At 38.0% G+C, this 22,258-nt stretch overlaps 1 protein-coding gene and 1 long non-coding RNA gene across 2 annotated transcripts; one reads left to right on the top strand and one right to left on the bottom strand.

Moving 5' to 3' along the window:
- Positions 1–261: 261 nt before the first annotated feature.
- Positions 262–21,948, top strand: SLC19A2 (solute carrier family 19 member 2). The gene is made up of 6 exons (XM_077156917.1): positions 262–676; positions 9,581–10,183; positions 13,760–13,982; positions 15,083–15,275; positions 15,652–15,793; positions 19,825–21,948. Exons 1-6 carry the CDS (start codon positions 473–475, stop codon positions 19,951–19,953), a joined length of 1,494 nt encoding a protein of 497 aa, XP_077013032.1. The 5' UTR covers positions 262–472; the 3' UTR covers positions 19,954–21,948.
- LOC143680551 (uncharacterized) lies at positions 3,008–6,227 on the bottom strand. Its single transcript, XR_013174064.1, has 3 exons — positions 5,488–6,227; positions 3,351–3,471; positions 3,008–3,077 (listed from the first exon to the last, which is right to left on the bottom strand). It is a non-coding gene; the product is annotated as an uncharacterized LOC143680551 (long non-coding RNA).
- Positions 21,949–22,258: the final 310 nt, after the last annotated feature.

Raw genomic sequence — 22,258 nt, 5'->3', positions numbered from 1 at the left:
GGGCGATTTAGCCGATCGCGTGTGTGGAACCGCAGCGCGCCGCCGGCTTACCTCACGCTGAAGCACGGCGCGTCCTCCTAGCCAGTACCCAAGGACTTCCGCGGTTGGGCACTCCGCCACTGCCAGTTCGCATCTTGTAGGGGCGTAGAGAAACCGACCAATGGGAGAGCGGCTAAAATCCCGGCGTCCTCTGTGATTGGCTGTCATATTGGAGGCGGTGGGGGAAGGTGGGTCTTAGGGCGTAGCTTGCCTTTTGGCCGCGCGGCTGGCCTGCTGCAATGGAGGCGGCAGCGGCGGGAGGACTAGGTCGCTGCAGTCTGAGGCAGCGGCTGCTCCTGGGGCGGCTAGGCCCAGACGGGAGGAGGTGCCACCTTCGGTCACAGGTGTCCGCGCTGGGGCCACCGTTGAACTTCAGGGAGTTGGAGGAGGAGAAGGAAACGGCCGGGCAGGGTCCCGGCCCTTCGCACCCCGGATGGATATGCCGGGCCCCGTGTCCCGGCGGGCGGCGGCGGCGGCGGCCACCATGCTCCTACGCACGGCTCGGGTTCCTCGTGAGTGCTGGTTCTTGCCCACTGCGCTGCTCTGCGCCTACGGCTTCTTCGCCAGTCTCAGGCCATCCGAGCCCTTCCTCACTCCCTACCTGCTAGGGCCGGACAAGAACCTCACCGAGAGGGAGGTACGCTGCTGGGGGCGGTGGACCGTCCGGCGCGGGCTGGCTGAGTGTGTGAAGTGGCGGGTTCAAGTGTGTGGGGAGGGGGTGGCGGCTTGGGAAAGAAGGTAAGAGGAAGGCGCTCGAGCTTCTGAAGCCATTCTGTCAAGATTTCTGAGCGTTCCCCTTTGACATGCGGGACGTGCTCGGTGCTACGTCAGTTCTGATGTTTTCTTGTCCTCGGTTCGCTTTGTCGGGCGCGTCTGGAGCCGCTTTGCAACTGGGCCTCTACCGATGTGCTGATGATGCTGTAGTGAAGCTTAGAGTGTCTCTGCCCAGACGATCTAGCCGTTCCTGCTGTGAGGGGAATGTTTTCATTTAAAAAAACGAATGAAGCGAAAACTGCAAGCTATACTGGACATGATAGAGAGGTTTAGTAAATATTCGTGGACTGATTCAAAGTAGGGAACCAGCTGCTGATTTCTACTTTGGGGATAGTAGCTTCCTCTGCCTGCGGCATCCCTCCCATCCCCTGCTTTGTTTACCTTTGACTGGATAGATGTGTTCAGTCAAATAGGGACAACAGGGTACCATCATTTTAATTCGTCTTGATTTTTAATTGGTTGCAGTTGTGCACAAGGATATCCTCACCACCACCCCCAAGCTCCACCTCCTGGGATAAAAGAATATACATAGATAGTATCGCATAATTGGCAGTTTTCCTTGTAATGGTAGTGATTGCCTCACAAATGTTAGTTTTGTTCCTCAAGTAGGTGATGAGATCTTTGAAAGCCAAAGATCTGGTAAAGTAGTAGTGGATGATCAGGAACTACTTGCTCATTGATTTTCAGTAGATGAGGATTTAAGTAAAGTGCTCCAGAAGTGCATAGTGTACTTTAGAAAGGTCCTTAACTCTAACGTGTAGGTCAGTCCCAGCCCTTGTCATTTGTAGAAGAAAGGGACTATATAAACTGAAAAAGGAATTAAACCCAAAGTTGCTACCACAAAACCAAAATAAAGCAGATTCAACAACTCTTCCTTGAACACAGCAAGGGTTTGAAAGCTAAGGCTTGGTATTCCTTCCCTTGATTTCAGTTGAGTGTGGCACTTGTAAGTTGTTTCTTTTTTCCTGTGCTGTCTTTTTCCCTCACTCTCTCTTCCTGCCCCAGTTTCTGTGAGATATTCCTCCCATTTAAACCTTATTCTTTCCTCTGTCTTAGTAGGCACCTCTTTTGAGTAGTGACTCTTTCGACTCAGTGAACTTGCATAACAGATAAGAGCAAGAGGTGGCAATAACAGAATCATTTGTTGACTGACAGGATGTAATTACTAGTTTGTTGTTGCTTGAACACTAACATTGTGCCTCCATTTTCAAGGGCACTTCATAGTGAATTGAGTCAGTATTGAATCCAGAATTGAGGGCTTCATTTGTTTCCACCATTGTTTCACCTTTAGCAAATATGATTTTACTCAACCTCAGGTTATCTGTTTTCTCAGTCTTTACAAGGGGCTGTGAGAATTATTCATTACCTAGTACATTTTAATGTTGATTAAAACCATAAAGTTTTCATGTTATGTGTAATAAAGTGGAAAGGGCCTAATCTTGTGAACAGAATGATTTTACGAGAAGAAATCACTGTACTAAATATGAAAGAGAATGGTTGTGGAGACCCAAAACAACCACTGAATCTGAGAAGTAGCCATGGGCATAAGTGATACTGCTTGTCTGCTACTGACGATTAAAGTTTCATGTGACCCACCATGTGATCTGCACAGTTTGTACACCTTGCCTAACAGAGAAGCACATGGGGGATAAACATGCTCCCAGTATTGATATTTGAAAGCTGATATGTTCTGTCATGAGCCCAGGACAGCGAGAGGGTTGCTGAGAGATATGCTGTCATATGCCCTGTCTTGTCAGAAAGCTTTCTAGTGGGAGTAAAACATGTCCAGGGGACATAGATATAAAGTAGGGGTTCTAGGCCCAGTAAATATATGCTGATTGTGTAACAACCGCATAAGCATATTTCTGTTATTGTAAATTAGATGAAGAAGAGGATGGGGTTTGAAGAGAAACCTAGTGGTCTACGATTAAGGGTATCACTTGTCTGTAAAAATCTCTGAGCATCCGAGGCATCATGATTGATTCTGTTGGTTGTGCATGAAATGGCTCTGTCATCCTGTAAAGGACCCTAGATTTTTTGAATAGCTAATAACTGAAATAAATACAACAACTTGTTCTCCTTCCTAACTGAGCATTTGCTTTCTGCAGTGGACAGTTAAAAAAAAAAAAAATAGTACGTGATTTTTAGGTAACAACAGTGGCAAGTCACATTCAATGACATTTTTATTGAAGTCTGTATTTCCCCTTGAGGACCTCATAAGGGCCGAGATGGGTCATCTCAAACAGAGCAATTGTTAACCTAGTCTGAAAACAAAAGCAGGAAAAAGGACAGGATTTTATCAAAGGATTTTTCTTAACATTTCAGGACAGATGTCACCTTTAAAACAGGTAGCACTTTATAAGTTTAAACAGATTAGAATTTGTATTCCAATAGTTGAAAACCAAAGAGAATAAAATAGAGCTCTTTATCACCAATTTTTTTTTAACCTTACGTATCTGCCTCTCTTTGATTAAAAAAAAAAAAAAATTCTACCTATTCTGCTTGATACTCCAAGGCTTCTAAAGTTTGGCTCCTACCTCCTTGACAGCCTTCCCACTACATCCGTCTTCCTCTTTGCCTTTTTCCACAGGTCCAGGCTCCATCCACACTAGTCCAACATATCCACAGTCAAACATGCACAGTGTCTCATCTACTGGCCTGTACAACTAGGTGATAATTAAAAGAATGGTATTTGCCTGAACACTTGGCAGTTAGAGGTTCTGGGACAACCGTTACAGAAAGATATATAAAATATTTAAGCATAGACGATATAACTGGAGTAAAGAGGACAATCAGTCTCAAGGGCTGTGGTGGAAAACAAAGGAAGATAGGGTATTGAAAAGAGTAATAGAGGACATTTTTAAAGGAAAGATTTGATGGCTAGTAGCTTTTTGGTGTTGGGTTTGGGAAAAATATGTTGGGGAAGATGTGAAGGTGAAGAAACATGCTGAGTCAAACAGATTTCAAACTTAAGAAAACTCTTGAAGAGGAATACTTGCAAAACTATAGACAAAAAAGGGAAAGGGAAGCTTTTAATTGAAATACAGCTGTCTGTGAAAGTCTGTAGGGAAGCCTTCACTCTTTACAGCTTTCATTTCCAGGTTTACCCTTGCCTGCTTTGGGGTTCTACTGAGGAAGGTCTTATACTGTTATCATGCCAGCCAAGTGCACTTTGTTCCTCATTTGCTAATATTTTCTCACGTTTTAATAAGAACAGTTTCCACTCCACAATTCTCGATTATTCTTTCATGCACACACTTAGGTGCAATAAAATTTCCTAATCCAGTGGAGGCTGCTGACTGATTTACAAATGCAAATTAAACCAAGTTTTATTATGAAGGTGAGGCAATTAAACAAGTCACTTTTGAATTTGGCCTGGTAGATGTCAAATCTGGTGTATATATCAGAAAACAGAGGTTATTTTTTACTTTTATAATTGTGCCCTGCATCGGCAAGAGATTTTACAGTACTGGCTTACTTTATTATTCCTCTAAAACCTTGGAGAAAATAGCCCATTTTATACGTGGGCGAACTGAGGTTTGTGAAAGTTAAAAAAAAGAAAAAAGAAAAAGTTATCATTGGTTTCAGATGTCGAAGTCCTGTGTTAGGCTGCTCTGTCACAGGATATTCAGCCAGTTACTAAGACTACCTTTTAGCAAGCACTTAAAAATTGAAGCCATTTATGCAGACTTAAGTGATCATTTTAAAAAGTAACGTACCTCAATCTTCAGGACTTTGATAAACAGTGGAGTAGGTACACAAGGAGGCAGAAGTCCCCTACGGTGATTTCTTGGAAGAATGGGGATGATAGTTGAATTAAAGAATGGGGATGATCGTTCAATTAAAACTTTGTTTATTCACATAACCCAGGTGCTCTGTGTTTCACCTTACATCCTCTAGTTTTTGAACTTAAGAATAAACAAAGTGGAATAATTTACTTATATATTTTTATCTACTCCTTAAAATAAACAAGTCTATGAATGCTTTGTGGAGATTGAGGCTGAGTGGAATTAAAGAAACTTGCCTATAATCATACAGGTAGCAAATCATGGTACTGAAATTCCAGCTGGAGTCTTTCTGGTTTAAAACTTATTTGAAAGATTATTTCTTCTGTATTACAATTAGAAAATACATTTAAAAAATGAAAACGTCTCTGTCTTTTTTTAATATTACAGACAATCAAAAAGGACATAAAAGTTGACAGTAATACTAGCATCCAGAGATAATTATTCTTTCATGAGTATAGGACAGATTTACCTTCTTTACTCTCTTTACCTCCACCCCAAAAGAAACAAAAATTAAAATCAGAGAAACTTGAACAGTAGGATCAAGGCCCCCTATCCTGCAGCTAGAAGTAAAAGATAATTGACGGCAATTCAGTTCCCAAAACATTGAATCAGGTACAGACATACCTTGGAGATATTGTGGGTTCAGTTCCAGACTACTGCACTAAAGCGAATATCACAATAAAGTGAATCACCTGAATTTTTTGGTGTCCTAGTACATACAAAAGTTATATTTACACAACACTGTAGTCTATTTAGTGTGCAATAATAGCATTGTCTAAAAAACAATGTACATACATTAATTTAAAAATACTTTAGTGCTAAAAAATACTAACCATCATATGAGCCTTCAGTAAGTCATCATCTTTTTGCTGGTGGGGAGTCTTACCTTAATGGTGATGGCTGCTGACTGATCAGGGTAGTGTTTGCTGAAGGTTGGGGTGGCTGAGGCAGTTTCTTAAAATATGAAACAGTGAAGTTGGCCATGTCAATTGATTCTTCCTTTCACAAAAGATGACTCTGTAGCATGTGATGTTGCTTGATAGCATTTTACCAACAAAACCTCTTTCAAAATTGGAGTCAGTCCTCTCAAACCCTGCTGCTGCTTTATCAACTAAATTTATGTAGTACTCTCAATCCTTTCTTGTCATTTCAACAATGTTGACAGCATCTTCACCAGGAGTAGTTCTATCTGAATAAACCACTTTATTTACTCATCTATAATAAGTAATTGCTCATCCATTCAAGTTTTATCATGAGATTGCAGAAATTCAGTTACATCTTCAGGCTCCACTTCTAATTCTGGTTCTCTTGCTCTTTCTGCCACATCCGTAGTTACTTCCTGCAAGAAATCTTGAACTTCAAAGTTATTTATGATGGTTGGAATCAACTTCTTCCAAACTCCTACTAATTTTGACCTCCTCCCATGAATCACTAATATTTTTAATGGAATCTAGAATGGTGAATCATTTCCAAAGGGTTTTCAGTTGATTTTGCCCAGATCCATCAGAGAAATCACTGTGTGTGACAGCTATGGACTTATGAAATGTATTTCTTGAATAATAAGACTTAAAAGTCAAAATTACTACTTGCCTCAACCAGGACCATTCCAGCCAATCCTAAAGAACACCTACCATTCCAGCCAATCCTAAAGAACACCTGGGAGAATGTATAAGTTCTACAAGGGTTCCATACAATAGAGTAACTTTCCAGAAACCTACAACCCACAGATGGGTCTCTGGACCTGATAAGTCCTGAAACCTAGAGGGCCTACCTCCTCCAGGACATGAGATCATTCCATCTCCCTATCCCATATTACTGACAGACCCTTCCAACATGAAAAAGTTAGAATAGCCATAGCCCAAACTCCCCTAAAGAAAGATCAAAGGTGATGATGGAGGTATACAGAGAAGATAGGATTTGACAAGTGACTATGATTGCTGAATCATTAAATTGATCTCTCTTTTAGTCTGCGGTATCTTAGAGCAGCTAGAAGTAAAAACCTAAAATTGTGGAATTGTAACCCCTGCCAAAATCTGAAATATATGGTTCTACTTTTTTGTGGTTCTGTGCTTTAAAATTTGTTGCTTTTTTGTTATGTTATTTTTCACACACACACAAAAGTTGATTGCGATGATAAAAAAATATAGTTATTCCTTCTAGCCTCCTATATTCTGGATTAGCTAGAAGGAAAAGTATGATAGCCCATTACAGACTCAGGGATCAGTCCTGTAATTACTTGTTGAGGAGAGCTTTGAAAACTATTGCTTTTTTCTTTCTTTGCTTTGTATATATGTTGCATTATACAATAAAAAAATAATTACTCCTTGATCCATTGGCTGCAAAATGGATGATGTATTAGCAGGCATGAAAACAACTTTTATCTTGTACATCCCCATTAGAGTTCTTTGATAACTAGGTCCATTGTCAATGAGTAGTCTTTTTTTCTGAGCAATAGGTCTCAACAGTTGAATTAAAATTTTCAGTAAAACATGTTGTAAATGGATGTGCTGTCATCCAGGCTTTGTTGTTCTATTTATAGAGCACAGGCAGAGTAGATTGGGCATAATTCTTAAGGGCCATAGGGTTTTCAGAATGGGCGATGACCATTGGCCTCAACTTAAGTCACCACCTGCATTAGCCCCTAACAAGAGAGTCAGCCTGTCCTTTGAAGCTTTGAGTTAGCATTGACTTTTCTCTAGCTGTGAAAGTCTTAGATGGCATCTTCTTCTAATATGAGGCTGTTTCATCTACATTGGAAATCTGTTGTTTAGTGTAGCCACCTTTATCAATTATCTTAGCTAGATCTTCTGAATATCTTGCTGCAACTTCTACATCAGCACTTGCTGCTTTACTTTGTATTTTATGTTACGGAGATGGCATCTCCTGAACCAGTATCAGCTAGCTTTAGACTTTTCTTCTGCTGCTTCCTCCCCTCTCTCAGTCTTTACAGAATTGAAGATGAGTTAGGGCCTTGCTCTGGATTATGCTTGGCTTAAGGGAATGCTGTGGCTGGTTTGATCTTCTATCCAGACCACTAAAACTCTCTCCAAATCAGCAATAAGGCTGTTTCACTCCCTTATTATTTGTGTATTCACTAGAGTAGCACTTTTAATTCCCTTCAAGAATTTTTCCTTTTCATTTGCAATGTGGCTAATTGGCCCAAGTGGCCTAGTTTTCAGCCTATTTTAGCTTTGGACTTCCTCACTAACAATGACTTCCTCACTAAACTTAATAATTTCTAACTTTTGTCTTAAAGTGAGAGATATGCAACTTTTCCTTTCACCTGAACAGTTAGAGGCCATTGTAGAGTTGCTAGCTGGCGTAATTTCAATATTGTTGTATCTTAGAGAATAGGGAGGCCTGAGGAGAGGAAGAGAGATGGGCTAATGGCCAGTCAGTGGAGCAGTCAGAACACACACAACATTTATCAATTAAGTTTTAGTTTGCAGTCTTATATGGGTGCAGTTTGTGACACCCTAAAACAATTACAATAGTAACATTAGAGATCACTGAATACAGATCACCATAACAGATGTAATAATAATGAAAAAAATTGAAACATTGCAAGAATTACCAAAAGATAATACAGAGATACAAAGTAAGGACATGCTGTTGGAAAAATGGCACCAATAGACTTGCTTGACATAGGGTTGCCACAAACCTTCAATTTGTAAAAAATGCAGTATCTATAAAGTATGATAAAGCAAAGTTCCATAAAATGAGGTATACCTGTATCTTCCAGGCACTATGCTGGCTATTATGTTGTGCAGATGAATTTGGGGCCACACTTAAATAATCTGTAAAGCAGTGGTTCTCAACCTTGGCTCATATTAAAACCTCCTGAAAGCCAGACCAAAAGGGGGAAAAGAAGTGTATAAAATAAGGCATCAATGGCCAAGAGAGATCAGATAGAGCCAAGAGACTAGTCTGGAGGCTACTCTTATGTAAGCTTCAGTTAGATAGTGCTGATTGCCATGCTTGCTAAATTACCCCAACCTACATCACTCCTGTTGATTCTTAAGAACATTTAGGGCTTGAACTGAGACTCTATAAAGGTTCATGCGTGAGTTTCCTGGAACCTGTAATTCCCAGAGGTTTCCTAGGTCAGATAAATCCTGAAACCTAGAGGGCCCCATCTCTCCAAGATTGATAACATCCCTCTTTCCTTTAGTATTGATACCCCTTCTCAACATGAAAAAGCTAGAATGGGCATTGCCTTAAGATCTCTTTAGATTGGGAGAGGGGTTAGAGGAGATCGAGGAGGTATAACAGAGAAAATAGGATTTGGCAAATGAGTATGACTGCTGAATCACTATAATAATATTCCTTCTAGCCTTCAGTGTTTTGGAGCAGCTAGCAAGAAAAATCTGAGATAGAATGGTAGCACATGATAAACTCTGGGATCTGTTCTGTAATAACTTGTTGAAGTGTGCTTTGAAAAGTATTGCTTTTTCTTTCTTTGCATTGTATAAATGTTATATTTTACAATTAAAAAATGTTTAATAAAAACCTCCTGGAAGGTTTTAAAAAAAATTCCTATCCATTTTTTTGCCAGAAATGACTTTAAATCCCAAGGTGGTAACATTAGTTTGCATCCATATATTTTAAAAACTCCTTGGGAGATGTGCAGCCAGGGTTGTGAGCAGTGTTAGGATGTATTTGGGGAGACTGAGACATACAAAGCAATATTAATAGAGCTGTGAATATTCTGATACAAATATTGTCATCTCCCACAAAGTCTTTCTGAATGAGAAAGCCTTTGAACTAGGCCTTGATATATGGGAAGGATGTAATTAGGAAAAAGATGATGCAGGTGGGGAACAATATTCTAAACAATTATCAGAATTGTTGTCCAGGTTTCTTTTGTTGATAAGGATGAATTATTCAAGGTGGTAGTGGTTTGTTTTATAAGAATAAATTTTGAGTATTCCAGGTCCTTTGATTTCACTAATGACTTTTTATTTCTCCCTTTTTATCAGGTCTTCAATGAAATTTATCCAGTATGGACTTACTCGTACCTGGTGCTGCTGTTTCCCGTGTTCCTTGCCACAGACTACCTCCGTTATAAACCTGTTGTTCTGCTGCAAGGACTCAGTCTTATTGTTACATGGTTCATGCTGCTCTATGCCCAGGGACTGCTGGCCGTTCAGTTCTTGGAATTTTTCTATGGCATTGCCACAGCCACTGAAATTGCTTATTACTCATATATCTACAGTGTCGTAGACCTGGGCATGTACCAAAAAGTCACAAGTTACTGTCGGAGTGCCACTTTGGTGGGCTTCACAGTAGGCTCTGTCCTAGGGCAAATCCTTGTTTCACTGGGAGGCTGGTCTCTGTTTAGCCTGAACGTCATCTCTCTCACCTGCGTTTCTGTGGCATTTGCTGTGGCCTGGTTTCTGCCCATGCCACAGAAGAGCCTTTTCTTTCACCATGTTCCTTCCACCTGCCAAGCAGAGAATGGCATCAAGGTAGAAAATGGCAGGATTGTTACTAGCACTCCAGCTTCTAACCACCTTCCTGGGTGGGAGGACATTGAGTCAAAAATCCCTCTAAATATGGAGGAGCCTCCCATGGAGGAAATGGTAAGTTCAGCCTTAAATATTTTGGATAAATAATGTGGTTGCTACTCTGAAGGCTAGCTCCTTGCTAAACCTCATGTCCATTTGGATTCAGGATTTTTCCTGAGTTGGTTCATTCATTCACTGATTCTCAGAAATGGTTGATTTATTTATATGTTCTTTTGGAATGAATGACCTCCAACTCAGAATAGTACAATAGTGTTTCAGAGATTCTTAGATGATAGGGGCTATGTCTTTTTTATCTTTCTGTACCCAGTGCTTGGTATATAAAGAAGGCAGTTAGCAAAATTTGGCTAAATGAATAGATCCAGTGATTCCATGTGATTAATATCTACTGCAAGTTTCTGAATTGAAGTCCAAAGTATTTAAGGATAGCAAGCTATTTTCTTCTTCTGTGATAGAAGTGATATCATCATCTATTTTTTGTTTGTTTGTTTGGGGTACATGATCTGGGAATTGAACCTAGGTCTCCTGCATGGCAGGCAAACATTCTACCACTGAACCACTATTTTGAAATGACTCAACAGAAGGGAGTAGTAATAATGCAGAGGAGGAACATCACAAGAGAAAAAATTAAAATAATGTGGAATAAATATTAAAAGTATAACTGTAAAGTTGTCTCTTGGAAGAGAAGAGTATGGTATCAAAACAATTCATCCATCCATTTTTTCTAGCCAGGAAGGTTAATTGCCTCCCCAGCATCCACCTTTTTTATAAAATCTTTTATCTTCCTATCAAATTATAAGCTGTGAGAGGCAAGGCTCATTCCAACTATACTGAACTCGTTTCAGCTTTCCTGGACATGTTTGGAAATAAGCCTATTAACATTGCAGCTTTACAGGTGGACCGAATCTAATTTAGCATAAAACTGAGCTCCATAAACTTTGTAGTCTGGATGAGAATAAAGAACCACAATGAATAGAGTCTTTGGTTCACCATCTGGAGTTAACCCAGAGTGTTTCAACATAGCATTTAATGTCCTTGTTGAAAGTTGCTGTCTTTTGCTTGCCCACATTCTTTACCTCTGGTTACTAGTTGAGATTTAGGTTATCATCCCAAAGTTGTCAGCCTAGCGCCTAAGTGACCCTTGGCATGAAACTGACCTTGATTATCATGGCACTTGGCAGAATGGCCAGGGACTAAGTGAACATTGAAATGCTGATTCCTTCATACTTTGTAAGATGATATTGAAGAGTTCACAAAGAATTGATGGTAAACGAAAGAAAAATATAATAATTTGATTTATCTCATATAATAGAAAAAAAAAAGAAGGGGCACTTTTTGATCTTTTGATCTGTTTCAGATGTGTTAAATGGCTTTAGCTAAAACACACACTGGTCTGAATCTGTTAGGTATCCCAGAAAAGACCATGTTCTTTTAATTTATTCTTATGGGGCAGACCTATTTGGGTAGGACCTTTTGATTAGGCTATTTCACTTGAGACCCAGCCCATTCGAGATGGGTCTTAATCCTTTACTGGAGTCCTTACAGAGGATAAAAAATAGTGGAAGCCCAGAGAGTTTAGAGAGAAATGCCCTGGGAGAAACAAGAAAGGACCCAGGAGCTAAGGGAGAAAGCCTTTGAAACCGGAACCCAGGAGAGAAGGACTAGCAGATGCTGTCTTCATGTGCCTTCCCATGTGACAGAGGAATCAGAGAAGGTATCTTCCTCTTGATGACTTAACTTGGACATTTTCATGACCTAATAAATCCCTGTTGAAAAAGTCAACTTATATTCAGGCAGCGTTAGTAAACTGAAACTTCCTTTCCAAACATCTCTTTTTTTAATATATATAAGTACATAGATATATGTATGTATTTTGTTGTAAATGAAATCATAATCTACATGTAATTTTGGAACTTTCTGGTTTTTTACTCAACATTATGTAGTGCTCTTTTTTCTCTGTCATTTGACTTCAAAAGAGCCATCAAAAGCCAAAGAAATGAACCATAATGGTGGAAATGACTGGTGGGAGGTTTGTGTTGGAGCAATATTCTGTCTTTCTCACCAGCTGGCTCTGAGCATTAATGCCAGAATTATATAGAAACTTGAGTGAAGGTCATAGTCTGCCCTTTGGCTAACTTCTTTTTTCCTCATTGCTCACCCTCTTTGTGCTCAGAGGGGTTTCCCTCTGCTATTTCCAGTCAGACCCCTACCATTGGGTGTGTCCGAGTTGGCTTGGAGGAAAAACAGTGGGTAGCTGATAAATATTGTACCCTTTCCCTCTTAGTTTGATACCTTCAAATCTCGGATTGACTTCTCTTCCATGTTAAAAAAGTAGCCAAAGTAAGATTTCTGTGCCAACTCTTAACTAGTTGCCAATACCCAGTCTTTCAGGCTTATGAGCTAGGGACTCTCTAAAATACCAGTCCAAGACAAGAAAGGACTATTCTTGGAGCAAAATTAATGCACAATGGGCCAGAGTAGGAAAGAGTGTCCTGGAAGCCTTTTACATTTGTGGAGAATTTTATTGTTATTTATTCTTAAATATACAGTAAGAGCACCTTCTTACGTGCTTTTGCTCTTTATTACTTTTGCTGAAATGTTCTTCTTCATTCTCTGTCAGAATCTTACCATCTTCCAAAGTCTCATCTCAAATACCAATTCTTCCATGAGACATTTTCTGATTTCTTTTCCTTGAAATCAATTTGTTCTCATTGTTTAAGGCTTGTTCTATATGTATTTACCATGTTTCAGGTAATGGAATATCAATAGCTTAATAAATAATGATATTCTGTACATTATAGAAAAAAGTTTTAGGTTTATAGAAGGAGCTACTGTCAGGATTGTGTCTTTCTTCAAACACACTTAATTGAAGAAGCAAACTTGGTCTTTTGAAAATTTCCATCCTAGCCATTGGTTTGACTATAGACAAATCTTTTACTGGGTATAATTGAGCTGAGAAGAGAGTGGCATTTAATTTGGCCATACCTACTAAAGGATTCTTATTTAAAGATAAAAGGGCTGGCAGTAAGAGTGAAGTAATCATTCAGCTAACCCACCACTTTATTACAGTAGTTACATTTTCCATTGTATAATACAAAAAGTATAAAGAATAAAATTAAAATTGCTAATAACCTCACCATCCAAAGAGAACTGCTGCTAACATTTTGCTTTGTTTCTTTCTAAGATTCCTATCTTAACAATTATTGTTCAATGAATATGTCAGTTGTAAAGATGAGAGGTTCTCATTGATTGTATCTGAACAGTGATTTAATAGAGTTATTAGTTGCTACTCATGCTTATGTTGCTTGTCACTGTGTGTAGAGATGGCAAATATCCTCTCCCTTTGACTGAAGTATGCAGTTACAAAATTGCCTTCATTTTTTGTAAACAATACATCTTGCTAGGTTGCTTACATATAGCTGTGCTGTTGTTTATAAAGCACTTAAAACAAGAATTATGCAAGAACTTATTTTTCCTCCAGAGGGGATAAATGTAATTGCTAATATATATATTTTTAATAGCAAAGAAATAAACAGCTGCTTTTTATAAGCAAAAAAAGTCTGTTACGTAGAAAAGTGAGTCTGTACAAATGCCTTTCTGATGTTTAGGCTTTGTTTCTCTTTTGCTGTGTAGGAATCCAAGCCAGACCATTTCCTTGTGCTAAAGGTACTGTGGAGTGATTTCTTGATGTGCTACTCCTCACGCCCTCTGCTCTGCTGGTCCGTGTGGTGGGCCCTTTCCACTTGTGGCTATTTTCAAGTTGTGAACTATGCACAGGGCCTATGGGAGAAAGTGATGCCTTCTCGCCATGCTGCTATCTATAATGGTGGTGTGGAAGCTGTTTCAACCTTACTGGGTAAGTAATGAAGATAAGGAGGGATAAATTTCTCTGGTAGTTAAGGCAACCATAATCAGATTTGCTTTCCTATACCTAATTTGAAGTATCCCCAAAGAATGATTTACTTATTTTGAGCTCTGGCTTTATAATTTAGGAGGAAAATTTGAGTAAGTGTTCAAATGGTGGAGGAATATGACTAACAAACTTGAATTCTTTATAATCTTTGGGGAAACCTAACATAATAATTTTCAAAATTCATTTGCTTATCTAGGTCTAATCAGCTCTGTATCTACTGGGTGATCTTGCCCCTTGATGTGAAACTTTTAAATTAGCAGTGTTTAACAGTATTAGCTAACATCTGTTGAGTGCTTATTATGTTTTAGGTGCTATTCTAAGGACATTAGAAAGCTTAGTCCTCACAAGTCCCTGAGATAGGTGCAATTACTATCCCCATTTTACAGTAGAGTATCTGGGGGCATAGATAGTTTAATAACTTACCCAGTTCATACAGATGGTAAGTAATAAAGACAAGATTTAAACTCAGACAAGGTGGCTTCAGAGCCTGTGTCCTTGACCATTATACTCGGTTATTATTTTCTAATTTATTAGCCTATTTCATGAGATTGAAAGGCTTTACTTGGTTTCTTAAAAACATACAACTGTGTCTGGCACTTAGAAAGCACTCTGTACATTTTAGCTATCACTGTCATCATTATCTTCATTTTTCCAAAGGGTAGAGAAGTTGCTTTGCCATATTTTAGGCTGCTTCTTGGTTTGAGGGCGAGATGACCCATTCTGTTATCAAGCTAGAAACATTGGTACTTTTTGACTCTTGCTTCTCCTTCAGCCCTGTAGTTTTCTTTAGCAGTATCCTGGGTGTGTGGCCTCCTTTTCTCTTTGCCACCTGCCCTAATTCAGTCTCACATCATCTCTCCGTGGTTTCATATTTTCCATTAGGTCCAAAATTCTCTGCCCAAGTTTCAAGCACTCCACAATCGTGAGCTACCCTATTTATAAATTTAAGGATTTTAAAGTTTAAGCTAAGTTGAAATTTTATTTATCGAAATAGTATTTATTTAGCAAAATAGCTAGATTACTTTTCTTTTTTTGTTTTGTAGGTGCTGTTGCTGTTTTTGCAGTTGGTTATATAAAAATATCCTGGTCAACTTGGGGAGAAATGGCACTGTCTCTCTTTTCTCTCCTGATTGCTGCTGCAGTGTATATCATGGACACTGTGGATAACATCTGGGTGTGCTATGCATCCTATGTTGTCTTCAGAATCATCTACATGTTACTCATCACTATAGCAACGTATGTTTTTTGATTCAAAGAAACATTAGGAAAAGTTGTAGCAGGTTGCACTTTTGCTTTCTTTGTAGACCAAGAAATTAAATTTTCTAATTAAGAAAGACAAAAGGGAGAAAGCATTGTATCGTATGTATTTTTTTTTATCAGTTTTTCTCCTGAGGAAGCATTTAGGCAAACCTCATTTATTTCCTTGTCTATATATTCTTACTGTTTTCAGATGTTTGCATGAGATTTACATCATTTAGCAACAAAAATGCTTCACTTAGTTGGAAAGGGAATAGACAGCAGAAAGAAGGGACTGCTTGTTGCATTTAAAGTAAAAATTTTAACTACCCAAGAAGTAATTGTGTTTATTCCTTCTTTCATTTTGTTTCTAAAGGTTCCAGATTGCTGCAAACCTCAGTATGGAACGCTATGCTCTAGTGTTTGGTGTCAATACCTTCATTGCTCTGGCACTGCAGACTCTGCTCACTCTAATTGTGGTAGATGCCAGTGGCCTTGGCTTAGAAATTACCACTCAGGTAAGATCTCTGTTTTAGCATTGAATATTGGGGGACAGAAGTAGAGCATGCTTAGTGAAAACAAATTTAAATATAGGCAGATATAAATTAGAAAGTATTTTCTAATTTACTTTTTTCAGTCATTGCCCTATCCTTAGTTCTTTTCTGCCTGGAGGAGTTTGGAACCATCCTCTTTTTGATGAGATTCCTCAGAGATGTAACTAACCAGCCCAGTGGGGCTTTTGCAGCTGATAGGTAATAATTGGTTCCAGCTCTTCTGCTTCCTCATCCATTATTCCCCTCTGGGCTTAATTTTATGCCTGGAATATTGTATCACATGTTTGAGATGCCTTGCTTCATTTCTCAACTCTCTAAGTCTCTTTTCTTTTTTTATTTAAAGACACCCTTCACCCAAATACCAAAGTAATGAGTTGCTGTTGGTGAATAGCATCAAGAGTGTTAACACATGACCTACTGAGAAAACACCTGCACAGACACCCAAAGACAGTGTGAATACTTTTATTCATCCAGGAATTGTATAGCGCATGAATTGTAAGTGTGTAGGCAGGAATTGCTTCACATTTTAGCAAAATGGGCAACTGCTTCAAGAAGTGCCTATCCCGTCCCCACCCCACCTCTGAATTCTTCTTCCATTATTCCTTCCATACATACTACCTAATATTCCGTACTTACATATTAGTTTTCTGAGAATATAAAGACCTAAAATGTTAGCAATAATCAACTTTGTTTTTATTGAAAAGATGTAAAAGAGAAATAATAATAGGTAATATGTATAAATGCCAGGTACTTTTATCTAAAATTTTAGAGTTGTTATCAGGATTGGAGATCAAGAATATGAGTTTAAGAGGTGTTAAGTGATTTGTGTAAGGTCACACAGTCAGTAGTAGTGTCAGAGCTAGGATTTAAGCCAATGTCAATCTAACTCTAAAGCCTATACTTCTCCCACTGCATTATATGCTGCCTCAAAAAGTGTGTGTTTGGAGGGGAGTTGGGGCTTATTACTTTCTTTATATATTTCCCAATTATTACCACTAATAAAAACCCTGAGAGGACCTCTCAAGGATAGGTGCTTACTTTGGGCCAGAAAGTAGGAGAGAAACTAAGCACCTGTCATATTGCCTGTTTGGTAAGGAAGAGTCCTAGCATTGTTAACAGTTGAGAGAAACATATGGCTGACATTTGAACCTGAAATTTGACAGCATTTCTTTCTAGAAATTGTGAGTTTAAACACGTGGAATAATAGGATTTTTGTGGGTTGTGCTGAATTTTAAGTTTCATGGTTAATAGTCTTCCTATAGAAAAGTATATCTAAGTTTGAAAGAACCTGGCTCAAAGATACAGGGACACATTCTACTTTGAACCAGCATATAAGTATTTAATAAGTTATTTTTGAAAAGAAAATGATGAAGATGTTGCTAAACTATAAAGTCACATACAAAGATTGACTCGGAATTTCTTTTTTTTTAATGATATTTTTATTGTACACAGCAAACAAACATACATTCTTGATATACTAACATTCTATTCATGGTGTACAATCAGTGGCTCACAATATTATCACGTAGTTGTGTATTCATCACCATGATCATTTTTTTTTGAACATCTGCATTTTATTTCTTTTATTCTAAGAAATAAAAAAGAAAAAACTCATATGCTATACCCCTTACTCCTCCCTCTCTCCCTCCCTCTTACTCCTCCCTCTAGACCACTAGTATTTCAATCTACTCAATTTATTTTAACCTTTGTTCCCCGTTACTTATTTTTTATCCATATTTTTACTCATCTGTCTATACCCTAGATAAAAGGAGCATCAGACACAAGGTTTTCACAATCATGCAGTCACATTGCAAAAGCTATATCATTATGCAATCGTCTTTAAGAAACGCTACTGAACATAGCTCTTCAGTTTCAGGTGCTTCCCTCTAGCCACTCTAAAACACCATAAACTAAAAAGGGGATATCTGTATAATGCATAATAACAACCTCCAGGATAAGCTCTCGACTCTGTTTGAAATCTCTCAGCCACTGATACTTTATTTTGTTTCATTTCTCTCTTCTCCCTTTTGATCGAGAAGGTTTTCTCAATCCTTTGATGCCGAGTCTCAGCTCATCCCAGGATTTCTGTCCCATGTTACGAGGGAGGATTACACCCTTGGAAGTCATGTCTCACGTACTGGTGGGAAGGGCAGTGAGTTCACTTGCCCTGTCAGCTTAGAGAGAGAGAGAGAGGCCACATCTGAGCAACAAAAGAGGTTCTCTGGGGTGACTCTTGGGCATAATTTTAAGTAGGCTTAGCCTATAATTTGCAGGGATAAGTTTTACAGGGGCAAACCCCAAGATCGAGGGCTCGGCCTGTTGATTTGGTTGTCTGCTTGCAAGAATATCAGGAATTCTACAAGTGGGGAAGCTGAATTTTTCCCCCTTTCTCCCCATTTCCCCAAGGGGACTTTGCAAAAACTTCTTTCTTCATTGTTCACATCACACTGGGATTTATTGGGGCATCACACTACCCTGGATAAACCAACAAAATCTCATGCCCTCTTCAAAGTTCCACGTATTTACAGTATTCAATTAAATTGACCATACAAGTTGTTAAGAAATGCACTAGTCAGAATATAAATTTTGCACCAAATAAACATTTCTCCCTTTAGTCTAACACAGAAGTTGGAGTTTTAAAATACGAATAGCCATCTATTTTCAACAACCTGCAATACTGGCACTCCTTTATTTTTCCTCATGCAAAAACATTTTTTAATTTGTACATTTAGTCACTATCATTGTACACTCTAGGTATTTCTAAATTGCACCATCTCAGTCTTTATCGTCTATCTTTCATTCTGGTTTCATACATGCCCCAGCCCTTCTCCCTGTGTCTTTCTCACATTCAGCTTCGTTCAGTGTGCTTATATTATTGTGCTACCTTCAGGTAGTATTGTGCTATCCATTTCTGAATTTTTACAGTCAGTCCTGTTGCACAATCTGTATCCCTTCAGCACCAATTATCCAATATCTACCCTATTTCTATCTCCTGATAACCGTGTAATTAACTGAAATTCTCCAGGTTCACTCATTAATGTTAGTTCCTGTCAGAGAGACCATACAGTATTTGTCCTTTGTTTCTAGCTAATCTCACTCAGCATGATGTCTTTAAGATCATCCATGTTGTTACATGCTTCATGACTTTATTCTATTTTAAAGCTGTGTAATATTCCATCGTATGTATATACCACAGCCTATTAGCCACTCGTCTGTTGATGGACGTTTGGGCTGTTTCCATCTCTTGGCAATTATAAATAAAGCTGCTATAAACATTGGTGTGCAAATATCCATTTGTGTCCTTGCCCTCATGTCCTCTGAATAGACACCTAGCAATGGTATTTGTATGGCAGTTCTATACTTAGCTTCCTAAAGAACTGCCGAACTGCTTTCCATAGCAGTTGTACCATTTTACATTTCAGGGAAATTCTTAAAAAAAAAAAACCTAATCCTATGATGAATTATGGTTGACCTTCTACTGCCCTCTTTTGGGGAAGAATAGAAGTTCCTGATCTTTGTAATCGAACTTGTTCATCATACCCACCTATCGAGGGTGGAGACCATGAGTCATTTATAACTATGACAATAGCACCAACAATAAAAGCAACAGCATTCATAACATTAGTATTGTGCTAATAAACATTTACATTCCTGATCTCATGGATCTTTTCCAACAACCCGTAATATAAGAGCTATTAAGAACTCCCATTTTGTAAATGAAAACCTCAGGCTCAGAGATTAACAATCTTAATTAAGGACACAACAGCTAGTAAGGTATGAAGTCAGAATTTACACTCAGGCCATCATACTTAAGTACCATCATGCTATACTGCCTTTTGGTGCCTGGCACATATTGTAAACACGCAATGGTATTTGAAGTTTTATTGATAAACTGAATATGCCTTTAAATGTCGAGTATGTTCACATGTATGTAATAAAACAGTTCATCTTCTCATTGATAATTCTATAAATTACTGCTCCTCTTCTCTTTTTAGTTCCTGATCTACGCTGGTTATTTTGCACTCATTGCTTTGGTTTTCCTGGTTAATGGTGCAGTCAATATTATGAAGAAATATAGAAGGCAGGAAGATCCAGAATCAAGTTCACAAGTAACCACATCATAACACACTGCTGAAGGACTCCTTCTTATAGCAAGAACTCTGCACAGCAACTGTGCTTGGATGTATTTAATTTTTTAAGGTACAGACATATATTTATGAATGTGCATTTCATGGCTTCAAAGCAGCCACTTGACTAATACCTTATGTTCCTGGAGTAACATAATGTTCAAAGGAGCCAGAAGTGAAACTTATTTCATGGATTATTTATGAGAGCTAATTTAAGGATAACTTTTTTTATGATTCAGAAGTGAAGCTGATTTTGAAAACCAAGTAATCAGGAGCAATCAAGCAGCATATGGTGTTGAATACTTGATTACCAAGTGGGTTTGATGCTTTATACTTGTATATCACCTTGGTTGGAAGTTGGCCTGAAGAGACCAGGGCTTCACAGGTACCACAGAATGTTAGAGGTCAGGTTGGGAAATATGTTCTAACAATGGCTGTTGCTGTTCACTTTGTTTCTGTGTTTACCTATGTGCATTTTTTTTTTTTTTTACAAATGAGAATTGTTCCTATCATTGGCAGTATTTGTTGTCTCATAAACATCATGTCATTTCTAATTTTTTTAAAAAAATCATGTTAAGAATGGTCTCAGTACCCATCATAACAGTTATGTATTTGTATAGATTTTCTTTAGAAGTACATGTTTGCATTATGCATATGCTTCTCAGAGAAGCTCATGTAGTTAGAAAAGACAGTAAGTTTTGTACCCTACTAAGAATTTAAATGGAGAGACCTAACCAGAAAACTTAGGGTAGGTCAGTGCTTGCCTTTAATTTTTCAGTATGAAAGACTATTAATTCCGTGATGAAAAGGCAAAGGATACAACTAACCCATTTTGTATTTCCTTTTCCTTTCAAAATCAGGGTGGGCCACGGTGGCTCAGGAGACAGAGTTCTTGCCTGCCATGCTAGAGACCCAGGTTCAATTCCCGATGCCTGTCCATGCAAAAAAAAAATAAAGTAAAATCAGGTGAAAAGATTTTTGTTTTTTACAACCTCATCCCCATTTATCGCTTTTAAATTGTTTTATCTTCCTTATCCAAAGTAAGGATGTCATTAGGAATTGGATTATTCCAAGACCTTTTTGATAAACGGACCCTCTTTTTAATTATTTCAGTGAGACAGGAACTAGTAAAGACTTGATTCCTGGATTTTGTACATTAAATATGCCTTTCTTTTCTAAGGGTGGGTCATCTTGAATATTTTCGTAAAATAAGATTACTAGTGATTCCATTTCCAAGTTACTTGAAGAAAATATTCTGTACACATTTAATTCTGAAGTCAGTCACCAAGTAGCTGCTATTATACATGAGACATGAAAACAATTTTAAATTTTTAGAAAGCCAACTTTGCCTTATTTTGAAAAGTATCTCTAGGTAGGTGTTTAAATGAGTGTTAATTTTTTTAGGTTGACTCAACTAAACAGTGTTAATAATGGTTGCAAAATTCCAAAATTAGCATATTCATTTGGTTTAAGCAGGAATCCTAGAAGAAAATGAATGGAGGTAATAATAGGTCATTTTTCGTTCACCTTCTTCTAATTAAGGGACAGAGAAGGAGCACTAGGTGAGGAAAAAGCACGGGAAGTGATATCATAAATAGCTGCCTTCAACTTTATATTTTGTCCTATTTTTTTCTCCTTTGTTTTGGCTATATAGGGAAATGTTTTCTCAGAAACAAGTAGAAAAGTAGTGTTTGAGTGGTTGAGTAACCTTTTTAAAAAATAAAATTGTCTGTGATACAATTAAATTCCTCACATTACCAAAGCAATACTTCCTGTAATTTAATGCAACATTTGTGACACACAACCCGAATATTTATTTAAGACAAGAATAAATTCACTTATTGTGGCCATATTTGTAGAATGCTGAACCCAGTTTACAAGTTGTTACTGTATGCAGTTTTGCAAACAAGTGAAAATAATTTGTTGTACTTTGTATTCAATTCTGTATAGGTTATAAAAATTATTTTTATTAAATAAAGATTTTACGATATATTTTCCTTTTGATAAAAAATTATTTTAAATTTATATTCTGGTTCAGCAGGCATTTTGACTGCATCTTTAAATCTTTTAATAATTTCTTCTAGGAGAAATTTCAGAGTAAGTCTTTCCTCTTGTCTTCCTAATTTTCTCGTACTACATTGCACTGTTTATTTTTCTTGATCTTCATCTTAGCACTTCATGTTTCTCTTTTTAAAGCATTCTTCCCTCTAGAAACCTTAAAGATCCACCTTCCCTTTGATGTTAATTTAATTTTAAAAATAAAAGAAAATAAATCAAGTAAAATGGCAGAAAATACTATCTT

This window comes from Tamandua tetradactyla, chromosome 4 (genome assembly GCF_023851605.1).
Source record: "Tamandua tetradactyla isolate mTamTet1 chromosome 4, mTamTet1.pri, whole genome shotgun sequence".
NCBI classification, from domain to species: domain Eukaryota; kingdom Metazoa; phylum Chordata; class Mammalia; order Pilosa; family Myrmecophagidae; genus Tamandua; species Tamandua tetradactyla.
Note: the sequence above shows the minus strand (reverse complement) of the source record. Positions and strands in the feature narration are given on the sequence as shown.